The sequence below is a fragment of the Tympanuchus pallidicinctus genome, unplaced genomic scaffold (assembly GCF_026119805.1).
Source record: "Tympanuchus pallidicinctus isolate F22 unplaced genomic scaffold, pur_lepc_1.0 scaffold17, whole genome shotgun sequence".
Taxonomy (NCBI): Eukaryota; Metazoa; Chordata; class Aves; order Galliformes; family Phasianidae; genus Tympanuchus; species Tympanuchus pallidicinctus.
The window spans coordinates 9340494-9359878 of record NW_026294690.1 but is presented as its reverse complement, the minus strand read 5'-3'; the positions used below and the strand labels follow the sequence as shown (position 1 = coordinate 9359878).

The 19385-nt window shown below is 42.5% G+C and overlaps 1 protein-coding gene and 1 long non-coding RNA gene across 6 annotated transcripts in view; one reads left to right on the top strand and one right to left on the bottom strand.

Moving 5' to 3' along the window:
- Positions 1 to 19385, bottom strand: part of MGLL (monoglyceride lipase) — an 89253-nt gene that overhangs the window by 30554 nt on the left and 39314 nt on the right. For all 5 annotated transcript variants that reach the window (XM_052678792.1, XM_052678794.1, XM_052678793.1 and 2 more), the window contains one exon: positions 5225 to 5331. In XM_052678792.1, coding sequence (XP_052534752.1) covers positions 5225 to 5331 — 107 coding nt within the window. The remainder of the gene's footprint in view (positions 1 to 5224; positions 5332 to 19385) is intronic.
- Positions 1 to 19385, top strand: part of LOC128078521 (uncharacterized) — a 43048-nt gene that overhangs the window by 21121 nt on the left and 2542 nt on the right. The window contains exons 2-7 of the long non-coding RNA XR_008205690.1: positions 859 to 4495; positions 4579 to 5019; positions 14159 to 14420; positions 15890 to 16921; positions 17538 to 17650; positions 18521 to 18563. This is a non-coding gene — a long non-coding RNA (uncharacterized LOC128078521). The remainder of the gene's footprint in view (positions 1 to 858; positions 4496 to 4578; positions 5020 to 14158; positions 14421 to 15889; positions 16922 to 17537; positions 17651 to 18520; positions 18564 to 19385) is intronic.

Here is a 19385-nt window from a genome sequence, read left to right as displayed (position 1 = left end):
TTACTCATTAGCTGTTTGTTTTATAGGAGGACTTTGCTCCAGAATCCTACATTTTCTCACTGCCTACAGAAACTACACAATGTTTCATAGTATCTGAACTCTCACCCCATAACCGCTGGTAAAACCCTGTGGTTTTACCTCCTGCGTGTCCTGAGCATTCTGAGCATTCCTCATGTCTGCCCTGGAGGGCAGATAAGTCTGACTGCTACCTTTGTTCAGCATCTGGAGAAGCAAAGGCCAGGGAGAGCTAGACCGGCTGGGGACCGTACCAAATCTGGAGTCAAAACAGGGATAAAACAGCACTGGCTGTGCTCTGCCAGCCCAGCCCAGCCCAGCCACAAGCTGTCCCCTATAGGCTCCTATTAACATACAGGGGATGCTAGGAAGAGAAAAGCTGAGTGATGGGGAAGACCAGCATGACTCTTCCCTGCTATATCCCCTGAGGTGCCATCACTGCTTTTCATGTAGCAGCATGTTTATGGCTCAATCATCCCCTGGGTTAAAAGGGGAGAATGGATGAGTTCCAGCAGGGACTCACGGGTCCATAGGACACTTAACATAGATCAAGGGTCAAAGAATCATTTAAGTGTTCCCTTATATCCCCGTTACTTTTGCTCTGACACAGGTTCTCAGTCTGGCAGTTTTTGAAGCTATATATACAGATTTATGTCCATGTACTTGTACCACAGCAGGACAGATTAATCACCACTTAGCAGCACTCTCTCCAATCCAAATAAATGATCATAAAATACTAAAAGATGGACAAGTAGAGATAATCTGAAGAACAAACAGGCTAATTTCTCCATAGGGAATATACTTGTGGAATTTAATCCAGAGCTCTGAAAGATTTCCTTCTAGGTTAGGAATTTTCTGTTTGGAACCACTAGTAAAAATATTGAAAGAGCTTTTGTGAAGAGGATTTGTGAAGAGGATTTGTGAAGAGTTGGTGTTCATGCAGAAGAAATACAGAGCAAGAGAGAGGAACTCACTCTGCTGCTGGGTCTCCTTCTGCCCTGGAACTGCCACTGCTAGGTGAACAAATACATGAATTCAGAAGAAGCCCAAAAGGGAACACACCAGTATGGGACAGTATTTTGTACTCCTGCAATGCTGATATTTCCAGACTCCCAGTGATTTCACATCACCAGGAGTGTTGCTCTCTAGGAACATTCCCTCATTCTGGTGTCCATGAACGGTTCCTTCTCACTGCAGTATCCTCGTTTTTATTAATGCTCTGATTAGTGCTGACATCCTTCTTAATCATTTCCCCCCCTCCCAGTTTGTCTCTGCTCAGTCCTTTTTAACCTTTCTCTTCAGACCAATCCTTCCCAGTGCTATGAATAAATAAAAGCCTTCTGTTCTCATCAACAAAATGGTCTTTTAACAGTTGCAAGAACAACACAGCAATCACTTGCAAAAAAAAAACACAACTAATATTTGAAGCATTTAAAAGCCTACAGCTATTTTCTGCTTTTTAAATATACACACTTAAATAGAGAAAGCAACAAAGAAATTAATGGGGAGCACAAGCAGCAGTAGGTATCTGAGAGGGACTCTTAGCCCATCTGCAGTGCTCACCAGCATTGCAAAGCACTGTCCTCAAGCAAATCTAAAGGCTAAAATCTGCTGCCTGGTTAGGGCTAAGTAATTCACTTTCCTCATTTGCATACCAGAAGACCATTACTCATTACCCATAAGAAGCACCAGCAATTCTGAGTGAAAAAGATGTTCTGTGCCATCACTGTTAGAAGTGTAAGATCTAAGTGAATGTATTTTTGTGGACCTTGGATCTTGGAATGCTTTTGTAACCATGATTAGCTGACATGTACTTTTGAAGGTGAAACTGTCGTTCTGGTTTCAAGCCATGTAATGCAACCATACAAATAAGATGCCAGCAAATGAGATGTTTCAAGAAGTGAGACGAGGATAGCAGGAACATCATGTGCTTTACCAACAGAAAATGCTTGGATAGGGGAAACAAAGCCACATTCTCTATCCTTTATTCTCATCTTCCTTGGCTTTCTGCTTCACCCTAAAGATAACATAACAAAAGGAGCTGCAATCTGTCTGCAGGTCCGTGAAGAATTACCATATCGCTCCAGTTTGTTGACTCTCCCATGGGTATTCCTTCTAAGAGGGCTTCCCTAAATTGATTGCCAATAACCTAATGTATTCGTCTGTCTCTCGGTCATCAGAATGTTGACATAATAAACAGTAATATAGGAAGGAAACCAAAATGTGAAATTTCATTTCAACGAAGCTGAACCTGGCAGAAATACATAGCAGGGTCCTCTCAGCAACCTTAACTCATGAAGCTGCACTCCAGGTACATTCAGAAACCATGGAAAACCATTACCTGCCTATTAAAACACAAGAGACCACAGAATGAAATGCTGCATTACAAAGAAATAGCATTTTTCTCTGCCATGAGGCTGATATTAAACAAAGCAATTTAACAGCATTAGGTGTAAAGGAAACCTAAGAGGTCTTCTGGAAATAAGTTTTCACCACTATTGAGGAAAGTTTCTAATAAGTAGCTATGAGATACAGCTGTCTTGAGGTTAGTGTGAAATATCTGAAAGAGCAAATGCATTAATAACATACTCTGAGACACTGAGAAAGCCAACCTGGTGCCACTTCTCTGGTGCCAATAGGAAGACACAAATTCAGATGAGCACTGTTACCCTGTGATATGCCAGCCGTTTTGCTGTAGCCTTGCATAACAAGAACCAGTGGTGCAGAGCAGCCTTCAGCGAGATTTACAGCCCATGCATAAGCTTTTACAGAATCAGCAGTATAAATGGAAATTATTTTTCCTTCTTTTGACTGAAGGACAGACACTGTATAAATCAGTCAAGTCACACACATTACAGCCATAGCAACTTCCCAACTCATTTGGGAAATCATGCTAGCCCTGCAGAGGAACTGCATGAATAATATCATGCCTGTATTGGGAAATGTATCCATGAGTATTTATCATGCCTGTATTGGGAAATGTATCCATGAGTATTCTATAACAAGAATAAACATCCAGATCAAAAAATCTACACCAAGCCCTTAAGAGTTACCATAAAAAATTACAAAGGGAAAGCAATTATTTTGCTAATGCAATTGAATAACTAATATTACCCAAAGATATCTGAAGGATGGGACACAATGAGGAAACACACCAGTGAGGTGACTTGGTAAGGGGAAAACAGTGGAGAAAAGTTATAATCCTCCATTTGCTCTGGGTAGATTTGGCAGTGAAGGTGTGTGTCATAGAATCGTAGTGGAAGGGACCCTTAAAGGTTACCCAGTTCACCCCCACTGCACTGAACAGGGGCACCTACAGCTCCATCAGAGCCCAGTCCCTGTCCTACAGCGCAGGCTGTAACTGTATTACTCCAGACAAGGTCTGTCCTCACCACTCACCTCTTTAGGTGGAAAAATTATTTTACAGAGCCCAAAATACATTAATTGTCTCTGTAGCTTAGTGAGTCCAGTCTCATTTAAATGAGTTCTTTGTGTAGTACAACTGTGTTTTCAGTGTTCTGCTTTCAGGTTCCTCTTTGCCCTCTTCCTCTTGTGATGATGAAAACCAAACTGAGTTGACAATGAATACTGTAAGTCTGACAGAGAGAATGAAGCTCTTAAGCAGCCCAAGCAACCAGAAGTGTGTTAAGTGAACTGATCAATTCAGCAATTCTGTCCATGGGAAGAAAAACACAACATACCTACGCTTCTCTAGTAAAAAAAAAGTCAAGGAAAAGAGAGCAAATAACTGTCTCTTTATGCAGCACAATAAACACCTGACAGGATCCTTCACCCCAAAGCCCCTTCCCACCAACAGAAGAGTCATTCTCTGTACCAAATCCATGCAATAAATACAGTGCTCTATCACTTTTTCTAGACTCATTGCTTCAAATATTGCTATTTCAACTCCTCAAAACCGTTACTGAGTGTTAAGGGAATAAGGAATGAAGGCCCACTAAGCATGCACAGTGAGCAGCCACAGTCCTGGGGTGCTGGGCCCTGGCCAGCCATCTGAACAAATTGCTTGTGTCTTGTTCAGTCACCTTTGCATACATTGTTGTCTACTAAGAGCAGCTTCAGGGTGAACAGCACATAGTCCATGCCTCTGCCTTTCTCATGAACTTTGTGCCATATAGATACCAAAAGAGGATTGGAGATCTTTTCTGCTGGGATGGCTGCACACTCCCACTAGCCTATGTTCGAATCAGAAGGAAGTATATTGACGTGAATGAGACCACACTTACAACATTTGTGCCCATTTAAGGAGAAACAGACTCCTGTGGTCAGCAGAGATAATTTTGCACAGGTCAACTGTCTTTGTGAAGTCAGCTCTGCATGGCATATGATCTGCTGTCTGTGAAACCACAGACAGTAGTTTATATATTCAGGACTGGATACTCTTTTGTCAGGGAGAATTCTGTGCACCAAGTGCAGTGCTGTGAGTGAAAAGGAGTCATGAAAGCAAAACCAAGGTGAAGCTGTGAGTACTTGAATTTGATAAGACACTGCCTTTCCTTTCTCAGATTAAAGGGTGCAATGTCTCACTTGTTCTCCTTTCTACAGCTTTCAGGATCTTCATGCTCAAGTTCAGCAGTCTTGTCTCTGAGAAGAGCTAGGGAGAACCTTTCATTGTAGTCCTACGCTTTGTACGCTTTCCAATGTCCTTGGAGGATCTGCCAGAAGGAGATCAGATTTGCCCTGAAATCCATCCCATTTCTCCTTTCAGCTCAGAACTGACCTTGCTTTTTTTTCACTGCCATCATTAACCACATTGATTCCCTGCATCAAGGATGCAGCTATCTAGTTGTACTGCTGCGTGAAAATTATGATATCATTTTAGACCCTCCACTGTGATTTTTAGGACAACAAGAACCATGAATCCAGCAAAAGTGGCTCCCAGTCCCACTACCACAGTGGATGATCCCTCCTCACCCCCAAGAGATAGGTGAAAGAGAAATAGTCCTTAACAGAGAAGTGAAACCAGCATCAGCAGTAACATTAATGGTAAGACTGAGGAAAACCCAGAGAAATAGAGTTGTATCTTATAGATTCAGTATGCAGATTATTACAAAGCTTCAAATACTCCCTTTCTCATTTACGCTGATGTGTATTTTATTGACTTTTCTCTCACTGCTGAGTAGCTTTAATGGCATTTGCCCCAGTAATGTCCTGAGCTGCTGTAAATCAAGTACTGTTTTAGGCTACTCACCATGGTCATGGGCAAATACAAACAAGTTAAGTTCTGTCAGCCTCTGGGCCAAGTCATCATAACGGCCGCAGTGTTCCCCAGCGCCATGAGCGATAAACACGAGGGCCCTAAATGGAGCATTAAGGTATAAATCATTAACTCGGCAGTCAACGCACAAAGGCTTCAGAGCCGCAAGCAAAAACAGCACATTCAATTTAGCAACAGCATTTCAGATATCAGAAAATACAAGGCAAGTTAAATAAGGGCTGATGAGAGTTTTAACAAGGGAAAACAGATTGCCATCCTAACCTACCATCGACTCGATCTTTACCAGCTGGTAGCAGGGCAGACACAAGCATGTCCTTGCACATGGGACAGACTTTGTTATCTGTTTGCAACCAGGATCTGCTACAAGTTCAAAATGCAGATGGGCATCAGCATCAGTCCTTGGGATGGGTAGCTACGCCTTGGCTTTGAGGCTTTCATGTTGCTCCTACCATGGAAGTGTTGCCCTTGAGTGTCATGGAGTTGGCATATCTTGGTGGTTTCAAATACAAATGGTCCTGAACATTTTACCTTGCACCATTGTCAAATGCTTCAGAGCACTCTTAAAGATGAAATTTCAGCAAAACAACAAATCTCATACAGAGTCCAGAGCTTTGCTTTGAGGTTGGAATTTTATCTTTTGACCCCAGTTCTGGTAATCTTACTATTACACCTTCTGCCCCCAAACAGTGGCTTCCCTTTGGCAATTAAAGGAACTTTTACATAGCCACTGTACAACTAGAGAGAGGAACCATGAAAAAAGTCTAATAGACATTTCTTTTTGAAAGGCTTTATAGAAATATTTATCTTCAAATATTACAGTTGCAGCAATGATGCTTTATCTTCACTGTGAGAATGACTAAAGTTGAATGAACTTTGCCACTCTTTTCATCAGGCAAAGTCTGTGCAGAATTGGACTCGAAATGCAGTGGAAGTAGCAGTGAGATTATGTAAGTTTTACTGAATTCAACAGGTGACTTTTCAAAATCCAGGAGCATAAACATGACGTGTTCCTTTACAAGTGCCATCTGTCATTGAAATATCAGCAACGCAAAACAGTCAGGAGGCTACAGGTTTGAGATTCTCAGTACATTAAATGAACTGACAACACAAAATAATGCAGCAGTTTACAGCTAGTGATTTCCTCTACTTCATTTTGATTGAGGTTTTGAATACATTTTCAGTGTATTCACTGCAGTAAACTGCTTTGATCTTAATAAACTTAAAAAAAAGATGTGAATGATGTAGAAAATCCTGCTCTAGCTCTTTGATTAGCACCCGCTTCAAAGTATTTGCTCATGCTACACAGCTTGAAAGAGCACTCATTGAAACCAGAAGAATTTAACAGAGAGACTTCAAACACAGCAATGCAGAGATGCTCTGGTATCTGTCCAACACTAATAAGCAAGGCTGAGGTTAGGCCATGTAACACTTACAAATTAAAGAAAATTTAACTGAAGGTTTCAGAATGGTTGGTGTGGAACAGTCATTTCTTCCTTTTCAGCCTCTCCTATCGAAACATTTGTCACGTTATCAATACACTTGCTAGACAACCTGATTTCCAGAGCACAATGCCTACAATTATAGATCCAGACACTGAACCATTGAATCATTAAGGTTGGAAAAGACCACTAACATCACCCAGTCCAACCCCAACCCATCCTACCATGCCCTTGGTGCCAGAGGTGGGAGAGATGGAAAGGCTGCTCATTTCACACTGGAAAATATCACCTTTCTGGAACAGAGCCATCACTGCTTTGCATGTCCCACCTCTCCCAGCTCAGCAGACTCCAAGCAGTGCTGCCATTGTCAGTCTCTGATGGAGAAACTAAGGAAATGCAAGGGAAGATCCACGTGTACCCATAGCAATAATGGCCAACACAGTCAGTGAGGCTCTGTGTGCATCTCTCCTGCTTCCCAGCTCCTGGCAGTTCCTCTCTGCAGTGTCTTACTTAAACCCTCTGTTACTCTCTGTAGCTCCAACCTTTTTCTTGCTGACTACGCACAGAGATTAAGGCACAGCTCGCCTGACTGCACACAGCCCTTCCTTTCACAGAGAAATATGATTTGAATATAAGCACTGAAATACATCAAGTGAATGAAAACTAATGGGAAGCTGCTGAAGAGATCTTTGCTGGGAAATGCTTGCTGATATTTCATCCCCCTGACAGCAAAGCCCTAATTTTGCTTTCATTCACACTGCCACAGCACCGTGACTCTGCCTGACAGCAACCTGCTAGATCTCAGCCCCCTCATCTTCTGTGAAGCCAGCGAGAAAAGAAAAAGCTTCATGCTGCAGAGAAGCAAGGTGTTCCTGCAACTTCTCATGCCAGCATGACAATTGTCATGAGCAAAATACTGAATAAAATCCCTGGGACTGTTTGTGCCATTAGAGCCCTAATGGTAGTAGCTGTCAAGACGGCTCAGGCACTTTTCAAAGTTTTGTCCTATGACCATAAGATGTGACAAACAAGGAGTGAAATCTTCAAATTGCTATATCCAAACAGAAGCAGCTCCATCTTCAGGGTCTCTGTGCACAGGGGCCATGCTTCAACACCTTGAAAACCTGAATTTAGTCTGAGCTTCATCTGAGCCAGGACTGAAAGATTTGGCTCTTTCCTCTCATCTTCCATTTTCCAAAAACAAGTTTAGATTTGGCAAAGAGTACCTGAAAGCAGTGTAACAAATACCTGGTGCACGTATTTTCCCTGGCAAGCTGGTGTGCAAGTACAGCGAGTGACTGCTTTGAGCGACAGCAGTGCTTCACTGTATGTAAACATTTTTGCAGATACCCCTGCTCTCAAACTGCAATGGCTGGGTAGGAAAAAACATGTCTGAGATTGCTCTGAATGGAGGGGCTTCTGCGAATTGTTTAAAAGTAATACAGAAACCTTTTGAGGCTTGTGTGACTGCAGTGCCTCAATGGCAGTGTTGTTTAAGCAAGGTTTGCGTATTGGCCATGCACCAAATCGATCCTGGGGAGAAATTTCTTCACCTCCAGCTCTCGCAATTTCAGTGATGAAATCCTTGCAAACATATAAATCTCAGGTAGAAGGCACGGCTCACAGCCTGCAAAGCTTTCTGGTGCAGACTGACCGATGCCTGAACCCACGAGTTCTAGTTTCTAACCACAGGCAGATCGACCTGACACATCTTTGGATGCTTCAGCTGGCTTGGGCTGGTGGAACAATAACTGCTGAAATGGTGCCAAAGTGCTGTTTTGGCTTCTGCTCAAGACAGCACCTCGGATGTATGTGATCACACATTTCCCCATGATCCATGAGTGTGTCACACACAACACCAAGGCATGAGCTGGGGCATAAGCATGCCAGCTCTCACCTCACCAATGCAATAGCAATTATGGCTGTTAAAGGAAAGCAGTTATTGATTACTGTTTGCAAAAGCAACAGTTTTCACATGTCCCTGCTCTTCCCATTGCCTTCTTCTTCTCTCTCCCTCCCCACAAGAGGTTTCTGCCTCCTGGTACTGCACAGCTTGGCAAACAGATGTGGTTACTTAGCACAACAAGCAGCAGGACAATGTTAGTTTTTACCATTATCTGCCATTAGGAGGTAATGGTGCATGCCACAACCAGCCCTTGCTCCCTCATCTCCACTGGGCTGCTCTCCCATGGCTTTATCAGCCTCTCCTGTGCTGCAGCTGCACCTTGCAGAGCCAGCAGCACACCCAGGTGTCCCTGTGCAGGTGGGTCAGGCTGTGAGCAGGATGGTATGATCTTCACATCCTGTCCTCCAGGGGCTGAAGCACTTCCATGAGGCCCCTGTGTGATACTTCATTGCCAGAGAAAGTTTAAGATCATTGGGACTAGACCAAAGTGCTGAAGACAAGATTTCTATGACTACATACATAAAAAATCCAATATTTTCCACCCTATTTGAAAGCATTCCTCTTCAGAACAATATTTAAGTATTTGCTTAACCTCAGGAAACTCCCTTTGGCTCATGAAAGTCAGTAGGACTTACAAAGTACAAGATTAAAGTTTAAAAACAAAAGGATTTATAAATGCTGTTCCGCGTTAGGACTGATTTAATCACATGCAGAAGTGATTTCCTGAATCAGACCCTGGCAACTTAACCTAATACCATGTTATTCTATGGAAGGCAACTATGCATTCATTTGATATGATCCTTTTGCCAGAACCAGATCAACTCTAACAAAGAACATCTGATTTTTGGAGCTTTGAGTATGCAACACCAAATTTCTAAAGTAATTTTTAAAAATTAACCAACAGGAAAGCTCTGAATTAGTTGAGGCTGCCAGAAAACGACTGGCTTACCAAATTGATTATTAAGTTTGGCTGTGTTGTTGCAGCTGACTTATCAGCTGACATCAGCCTGACTCTTAGAAATGCTGAAAACAACAAATACTTATGTATGAAAAATACTTCACTGGTGGCACTTTTGGAGAAGGATCTGGACAGCTGACCACAAACTCTTTAAATTTATTACGTCACGTGTGTCTGTTTTGCTTCCACAGGATATCGTCATAGAAAGTCAATTACAGGTATGCATTCTTGTGTTAGCCAGAAGTCCTCGCTGATTCTGAAGATTTGCTATCTTTCCCAACAATAAGATTATGCATTCAGCAGATGGTAACTTTACCAAGATTTAAGCAATATTCCAGTTTTCTACCAATAAAGATTACTTGTTTCTCAGAAATTTCCAGATAACCATTTCCAAGCACACATGATGAAGAATGAAATGCTTTGTTCACTTAACAGACATTGCTGATGTTCCTCTGGAGGGCTCTAGATCCTCTTGTGTTGGGTGTGAACTTGAAGTTTGGAAGAAGGAAGCATCTGAATCTGCTATTTGAGTCAGAGGTGATCTATAGCACTAGGTGACCCTGGCAGAACTTGGCCTTGGGCAGGGATTACAGAAATTTATGGGCGTTTCTCTCATGTTGTACATGCATGTGACCTCGCCAGCTAGCCAAGCATTCAGGCTGGTGACTCCAGATAGACAGGAAAATTGATGGTGGAGTCAGGTGTGTCCCTTAGTGCTCTTTCTGTCTCCAGGAAACTTACAGAGTTATGTTCCTCTGAGGGCACAAGAAGTGATGACTTTGCTCTGCATTCCAACCCGTGTTTCAGAGAGGCAGTTTATTAAGTTCAAGCAGTTTGCTTGCTCTGCTGCTCAGCTTTTAGGGGAAACACATTCATAGCCTTTACTCTGCTGGCCCATTTATGCTCAGCTTTACTACATAGTCCATAACCTGGGTGGTCATATCCTTTTCCAGCTATCACTGGAGTTTAATGACGTTACCTCAGACCAGCAGTTCTATTGCTACTTTTCCCAAGTCAGAGAAAAATGCTAATCTGGAGTCAAGTCTACGCTGACCTTCCCTTAACAGCACTGACCCTGTAGCATCAGTGGAGTCTCATTCCCTGGAGACCTTCAAAAGCTTTAATCAGCACAGATACCCCTGGGTATCTGAGCTCTAAATTTGGAGGAACTCACCTTTTCCAGATAGAGTGAGACTAGCAGTGGTTCGAGACTGCAGTAGTTCAGCCTGTGAACAGCCTCTGAGCTCCAGAGGCTGCATCAAAGCACTGCACTGTGGTCCAGATCCTAAACTGAACAATTTTAAAATAAACTCCTCCAGTAAATCCTGCTTCATATCTTCTCCCTTTCCCCATTTGCTCAAGCTTGGGAGTTCCCATTCAAGCATGTCCAGAGGGGCTGCTGTGTGGGCAGCATCCTACTGTCTAACATGATGGAAACTTAGGGTTCAGTCTTAACATCCCTGCTTGCTTTCATGAACAATGCTTTTGCCTTCAGCAGCTATTCATGCACATGCCTGCAAGCCTGGTTTCACAATGCATTTCAAAATCATGGTGATTCCACATCAGCGTAGAGTTAGAAGATCTGAGAGCTGCCGTGACCTCCTGGAGGAGTACCATGGGTGGGTTATTCAACAACATGAGAAAGCGTAGGCAGCATAAATCAATGGAGCAGAAACAGAACTGGATAGTACGGATATATTTCAAAACAAACAGCTCAACAGGAACTGGCTGGAGCCAGCACAGAACAATGTGGAGAAACAGCTTATGCTGATTTATTGCAGCTCCTTGAAGAGCAAGCCCTTACCACAAATAACTCTTGAGAGGTCTAATACAGGGAAAAGAGATGAAGGAAACTTCAGGTGAGGTGGGATGGGAGGAATTATTTGAATCTTGCAACTGCTTAGCTCCAGACAAGTCCCTGAAAGTCAGCATTTGAGACCAGCTGCGTTTTGTTTCAAGGAAGCTTTGAAGTAGTACTTTAGGGGACACAAGGCTGAGACCAGAGCTGAAATGTGTGTAACTTGATATTCATAGGCAGGATCTTCTCACCCCTTTTTTGGATAAAACTGAAGAGATCCTCGACTTACCAGGACACTCACCCACTTTGATACCAGAGATGCAATTTTCCCTGGTGGGCCGCTGCAGACCCAATGCTCTCAATGTGCAGGACAGAACAGCACTCTGCTCTGGAGATGCTATTTCCTCTTGCTACTGCCTTTCTACAGAGCAAGGCAATCCTTGAAGGAAGAATTATGCCTTCTTTTTTCTAAAAGGCCTGTGACATGTTTTGGACTGAACCATCACCAGTCTCATGCTGTTATTTCAGGGAGTGGATAGAACAGACAACTCATGACATGGCACTGAAACAGTTAGAAAAGGAAGAATTCAGGGAATTACCCTAGCACCTGTGCAGGGTAGAAACGGCAGTGCACATGTGGCACAAATGACCAGACTGCTTCTTGCATCAAAAACTGCACAAAATACTTTAATCAGGCATGGTGGAATTACTGGGGTAAATCTTCCACTGGCTTGGAAGAGATCTGTAAATAAGGAGCAAGAAAGGTGATGACACCGTACTTGTCCTGAGACAGTATGCTATTATTACTTTTTAATAAAGCCCTGACAGTACAATCCCCACGCGTAGCAATGGTCTAAAGCCAAACAGAATAGTGCAATTCCCTGAAATGCTCAAACCTAATAGCATGGTTTGTACCAGACAGTTCCACCATAATATGCTCAGGAGTTCTTGATTACTTCCTGCACTGAGGAAATTGCCCTTCCTCACTTTTACCTTTTGGATCCAGTTTTGTCTGCGGCTCTCTGTGTTAGCAGGAATCTTAATTGGTTATCTTTCACAAACTAACTTAGAAAAGTCTAGTTCAGATTTCACAGATAATGTGTGTCTCCAAAGAGCCAATCATTTCCTGCATGACTTTCCAAAAGCCGGTGTGGAATTAGGCCAAAACCGTAGAGACAGAAATTCAAAGATTGATATCTTAATCATAAAGTAGTTATGTATATTTTAGCATACTTTGAGATTAAGCACATTAATTTCTAATGAATAATCCTCTCGGCACATCCCAGAGCTGCACTCCAGCCCTGCCTGGCTATGAGGAGAACCTTTGCAGAGAGAGGCTTTGCAGTCTCTGTCAAAATCAATATCAGGAACTATTCCTCAGGGAAATCAGTAATGTCACAAGCAAAGCACTTGCCAAGGCTTTGAGCCTGTTCCAATTAATTTTGCATTCCACATTTGCCACAGACTCGAGGTAGGAAAGAAAGTTGAACGTAAACAGCTAAATGTTATACACCATCATCTTGCTGAAGCAGTGACTGCTGGAACATAAGCTTTAAAGACTGCCATATTTATCCATGCCTCTAACCAACATAAATCTGAAACACAGCTGAGGTGCAATGATTTACAAGTTAACGAATGGATAGAGACTTCTGCCTCCATCGCCAAATCCAGGTCTGTGTTATTTCATGGTGACCCTGAGCTGCCACATTTGTCCAGAGAACTTAGCTGTGGAGGTCTGCTACCTTAAACTCTTTCATTTCCAGCCCCAGGGCAGCGTCACCCCTGGCATGAGGGCTGCCACACCAGCATCAATAAGGAACTTCTTGCCACAAGTTCTGTCTTGTTGGTGTGCTCTCAAAAATGGCCAGATGTAACAGCTGTAAACAGCAGAAACTGAACAGGAACCTGGGCAACTTGGAGTGCAGCTGTTAAAATAAGGATGAGTAAGAACAATGAAATAAAGAAGTATCACTTTAAGTACAGGCAAAGAAAGCTGAAGGCATGTGGGATGCCTTTTCTTTAGAAAAGCTTAAAATAGAAAAGGAAATCAATACTAATTTACAGTATCTGGCAGTCACTGAACCAAAACATACATGTACACCTACTGCAAATCAGAAATAACAACACTTATTTAAACCACAAGCTGTTATTCTGCTGTGGGAACGCTGTGTTTTCTGTGGATAGCTTCACCAGAAACTGAGAAGCACCACATATTTGGGACCATTTCTAAAAAGCTTTCACCATACCAAGAGCAAATATTGTCAAAACTACAGTTACTAACCCTGGCACTGCTAGGCTGGCTTCTGCTCCTCTGGACTGTTGGCAAAGAGAGTCAGAGCTGATGGGGGAAAGCAGAATGCTTTGCCTGTCCTCCTGAGCCTCTCTTCTGATCACTTACAAGCCACCATTTGTGGGATCACAAGGCAAAATGCAAAGAAGCCTGGATGCTACATTTGGCATGTTGAGTGATGGGACTAACTCTCCTAAAGCAGCAGTAAAATCCATGCACCAAGCAGAGCCCTGGTGGTCAGAACCCATGCCTTGGCATCACACAGTGCCTATGAAAAACCAGGGGCTTCAGGGGAAGGAGTCGTGTTTAGCAAATTAACATTCCCCAAACACTGAAAGTGTAGTTGAATATAAACAAAGTGAATCTGCTGATTGATTTTTTTTCCATAGTTCTGGAAGAAGTGTGACCAGTAAGTAAATAGCATCAATAATAACAACAGCTGGCTTTTGTACAACGCTTCTCATTCATAAAACCGAACATGCTTTTTTTTTTTTTTTTTTTTTTTTTTTTTTTAAGGGGTGCAGCTTTGATTGTCACACAGCCATCAAATGAAAAGATGATCCAGAGACCCCTCACCCACTGCCCTGCCCCTGGCAAGAACTGATCCTCCCTACCCCTGACATGTAAACTGAGTACAGGAGGTGAAAGCCTTGCCCACGGCAACACAGCATGCCACTGGCGTGGGATGGACACACAGTGTGAGGCCAAACCCAACCCTACAGCAGTCACTGGGAACTCAACAGCAGAGCCAAAATCATGGAATCATAGAATCGTTAAGGTTGGAAAGACCACTAAGATCATCAAGTCCAACTGTCATCCCAACCCCACCATGCCCACTAACTCACATCCCTCAGTGCCTATTTCTGTGGTTCCTGAACACCTCCAGGGACAGTGACTCCACCATTCCCTGTGCAGCCTATGCCAGTGCATCACCACTCTTTTGGAGAAGAAATGTTCCCTAATTTCCAACCTGAATGTCCGCATGGGTTCCCTGAGCCCCATTCTTATGCTGCCTGCACAGGGCCACAGTGAACCTGGAAAGTGAGAGTCAAATTTTAAAAAGCTTTCTGTGCAACAGAACCTGTGGGCAGCTCATCACATCAGAAGGACGATCTGTGCATTCTCAGGACAACCTGGTTTTAGCTGCTTGGTTCTCCTCACTAAAACCATTTAGAAAGAACCAGATGATGGCTGAAGGCTGACCCTTGAATATGCTTTTAATAAAATGAAATTATGAATGCTGCTCGGAAGACAGTTTTTATTACTTCAAATATTGTAGACTAGCTCTCACAGGAGACTTGAAAAAAAATAAATAAAGAAGAAACACCATAGCCATTAGGTCAGCTAGATGTTATCTCTAGAGCAATTTAATTACTTAGTGCTTCCTCAATCACTCTTCACTTCTTTAGCCCAGCAAATTAAGCCACTGCAGATTTCTGGATTTTGACAAGTGAATCTGAAATCTCACTGAGATAATTTTGAAAAATAAAAGTAAAAAATATGTTGAAAAATAACATATGAAATCTATCTTTCCAGCTGCTAAACTAGCTAACCTGCTGACACCTGGAGCAAACCAACCCAACTTTCTGTTCTTAAAAGCAACAAAGATTTAGGGTTTTTTTCCATCACACCACAGTTTTTAAGTTTGATGGAAAGGAAACATACATAGCAAGATTTTTTTTGCATAGGACAGATAGATGGCTAAAAAAATCAGTAATCCTTCTCATCTATTAATTCTATAGTCATTTGTACATTTGTACATTTTCTGCTTGCCCGTCTATACACAATATTGGATCAAAAGATTACTACATTATTACCATTGAATGATTGACTCTAGCTCATCTGTCAATACTTTCTTTTTTTTCTCTCTCTCCTTTATTTCAGTAGATTGCTGCTGAGACAATTGACTTGTGGCTGAAAAGCAAGAACAACTGATGATCACTTAGTAGATTTTTAAAATCTCTTCTTCAACATCAAGCACTCTTCAACCACAAAACCTCAAGGAATAGTTTATTTTCTCTGGCAACTTTCTTCTAGGGACTCCAGATATCACTGCTGTCACCTCACTAACATCACTCACTTGGATCATTATACCAAATTTTAGATTGGGAAAACAAAAGCACATAGAAATCAAAGGCCCAGTTATTTATATTGTTGGTCAGTGTGCACAGTCTTAACTGTATTTTTTGCCTATTCTCTGCTCCTCAATAGAGAGCAGAGAAAATCTGCTCTCAAAAAATTTTTTAGGTCTAGCAATCTGCTTTTGCCATCACTTTGTTAGCATGGATTCAGAATCTCTGTCTTCAAGTGATTTCCTACCAGACAGAAAAGAAGATGGATCCTGTCTGGAGAGCAAGTGAATGTCACATAGAAGAGGAGTCTCATTCCAATAGAAGTACTCATGAGGTATTATTACTCAATGTCTTAATGATGTCAGAAACTTTGATCTGATATTGCTACCTTCCTCCCTGTTGGATAATAAACCATACTGGTAGAGAATGCCATAGTACTGGTACTGGTGGAGTAGGAACAGTGATGCATAAGGGTGTAATTAAGTTAAGGGTATAATTGAGGGGTGTAACAAGGCAAGGGATCTTAAGGATTCTCATGGGCAGGATGCAATAGTCTTTACTTAGATAAAGTTTAAGCTATGGAGTATCAGCCATTTGCAGTCAAAATTGTGTCACATCTCTTGGACAAGCTACAATGGAAGGTTGTTAAACACTGATGGCTTCCATTCAAGTGGAAGCACATTTGGACAATGGGATGCCTGGACCTATGGAAGGCAGCTCAGCCAAATGTGTCTGCAGGGACAGCTCTTAGAACAATGTAATTTCCCTAGAAGAACAAAGAGATCAGATGTTCGCGCTAGCTCTGAACAAAGCTTCAGGGGAACAAAGCACAAAGCTTCAGGGGAACTCACAAGGAAACCCAGGCCAACTCCTCTGCAACATGGATCTAGAAAACACATTGCCTTCTAGCCAATACAACTGTGCCAGCCAAATCTTGTAGATGTATTCATAGCGATCTAAAAGAGATGCCTCAGTGTATGGTAACTGCTGAGTCACAGCCTAAACCACTGATTGAGCATCTGGGGAAAGGACCCAGTCAGCCCTGGGAGCACAAGTGAAGGCAATTCAGCTGTGCGACTTGAAGGGTGGAGCCTGGCTGCTCCTCTCTTAGACCTCATTTAAGGACTGACTGCCACTGGAGGGTTTCTTCCTGGAGATCCTTCCTTGGTGAAGTTTTCTCTTGTGAACTGAGACTCTTCTGATACAGGTGAGCAATCTTCTTCCCCTCCTTTATGGCACCTCTCTATTGTGTTAGTCCTTTTGTCATCACATCTCTGTTGTAATGCCCTTCCCATTGTACTGATCTGTCTAATTGCTACACCCAGGGATGCTCAAGACTTCTGAAGTAACTGAGGCAGGGAACATCATGCAGGTGCTTTCACTGTTTTGTCCAAACCTATATGTGCCTTGTGCTACTGAAAGAAAGATTTCCTGCATCTGGAATCCTGACACTGTCGATGAGTTTGTTAGGTTCATTGATGGCATCACTTCCAACGTGTAACAAGTCTGATGGGCTGGTTGATTACTTGGTTCATCTGGTTAGCGGCACACGAAGACCCAAAACCAATTTTGCATCCTTTGCTGTTGTCTGAGGACCAGGATGAAAGCTTAATGAAACTTCTGAGATTCACAACAGGAAACTCCTAGAGTCAGCTTGCTCTTGTACACCACCAGCCATGAAGTTGCGCTGTCTTGTATGAAAGTTGTATGCCTGGGCCTAGAAACTGACCCTAAGATTGTAATAAACAAAAAGGGCTGTTTACAACCATTGTTATTCTCTCTGTTTTTGTCTTATTCCTTGGATTCCATGGGAAAAACAAAAGGAGATTTGCATTCCTGTGAGGACTGAAGAAATCCTTTCCTACTGAATAGAAGCTGTTGGGAATACCTACAGCAAGAAATGAAGCTTTCATGTCTGTCAAAAAGTCCCTTACAGGTGAAGCTGGTTTATTAATTTTCCCACCCCCTGGATAGGAAATCATGGCAGGCTGTCACCATTCACAACAAAAAGGCTGTCACCTAGAGCAAAGAGAACACAACTATTGAAAATACACACAGCTGATGAATTGGGGAAGGAAGGCTTTAGAAACTCAGGCAATAGCAATATAGCAAGTAAAGCCTGGAATGTTGGTTTGACAATGAAAATCATTAAGTGAAAAGCTCTTATTTCCCCCGTGCTCTGTTCATGATGTGATCAGACATGTGGAGAGCTCAATTCATCCTATGACAGGTGATGCTGACATAAGTCATTTTAAACTGTACAAGTTTGGTTCTTGTGCATTAGTTTGTACTAATGAGGTCAACTTCAAACTAAAGCGTTCTTCCAGAGTGGCACCGAATGAGAAAATTCAGTATTTCTAGAGACTTGCACAGCATAATTAGAGACATTAGAGTTAGTGACTTGCTTTCCTTTGCTTTGACTTCGCTTTGGTTTATTTATTTATTTAGTCATTTTGGAAGGGTCTGAAAGTCAAATTTAACTTTGTCATCTGCTCACGCTGAGAGCAGTGCTGTTCTTCTGGAAATGCCATGGAAATGCTGATAATGAGGTGCCAAAATCAGCAAGCAATATTCACAGTTCAAGGGCTGGTTCAAATCTAAAGGCAATTTGTATTTCTGCACTACAGGCACTTCTGCGAAGTCCTTCAGGGAGAGAGAAATAGATTTTCTCCTTATTGGCTTGCTCTTTTACCACTACCAACTCAAAATGAATGACAGGCATTTTTTTAGAAAGGGGAAAAAAAAAAAGCAAACAGAGAAGCAGATGGGTTTTGTTTCATTTTGTATTTTTAATCACACTTTTCAGGTGTAGAGCTGAAAGAACTCCTACAAAAGCAGTGTTTGCTCAGGTAATTGCACTCTTCCCCTAAATCATGGTCACAATGCCTGAAGTTGAACCAAGCCATTTCACTACATTAACAATTGAGCAGGAAGACATGCAGCCCACACATGTCAGCTCCTGGCAGCCTCCCCAGCACAGAATGGGCATTTCCAAAAGCATCTTTGAACTGTGAGCATCTCGCGCTTCAAATGCCCAACCTTAATTTATGCCTATTTACAGAGGAGAGCCAAACACCACTGTCTCAATCTGAAATCAGTGGTGGATGCGGGCTATTGGTAAAACTGATGATATTAGTAGGATTCAAAACTGAGCTGGGTCAATGAATCCCAAAATGCCCCAAACAAACTGCAGTTATCCAGGCAGTGATGGGAGCAGATGAGACGTCCAGAGAAGGCCAGCAGGATACTGAACAGAGGGGAAAGAAGGTCAACGCTGAAATTCTTCAGGCCCTTTTGGGGCCTCAAAGGAAATGGTTTGACTTCTCCTCCCGACTTTCCTTCCCGTTCCTCATCCCACCTCTATTCTTAGCAGTTTTGTCTGAGGGCTGGGAACAGAGCACGGTTTCTTAATTCCTCACCTCCTGTTACCTCATATTTTGACTTAGGAGGCTGAGGGTGGTGGCAGAGGTTGTAACCTTGCATGGAGCTGTTGTTTTTGTTTACACAAGGGCTGCTTTTCCATTAAGTAGGATTTTCTCAGCTACGGGGACATGCCATAGGCATGACATCGATCTGTTCTGGTACCAACAATTTAGCTCCAAAAAAACCCAATATTAGACAGTCCCAAAAATGGGACCTCATGATTGAGCTCCCTGTGCCAGCTACCTGCT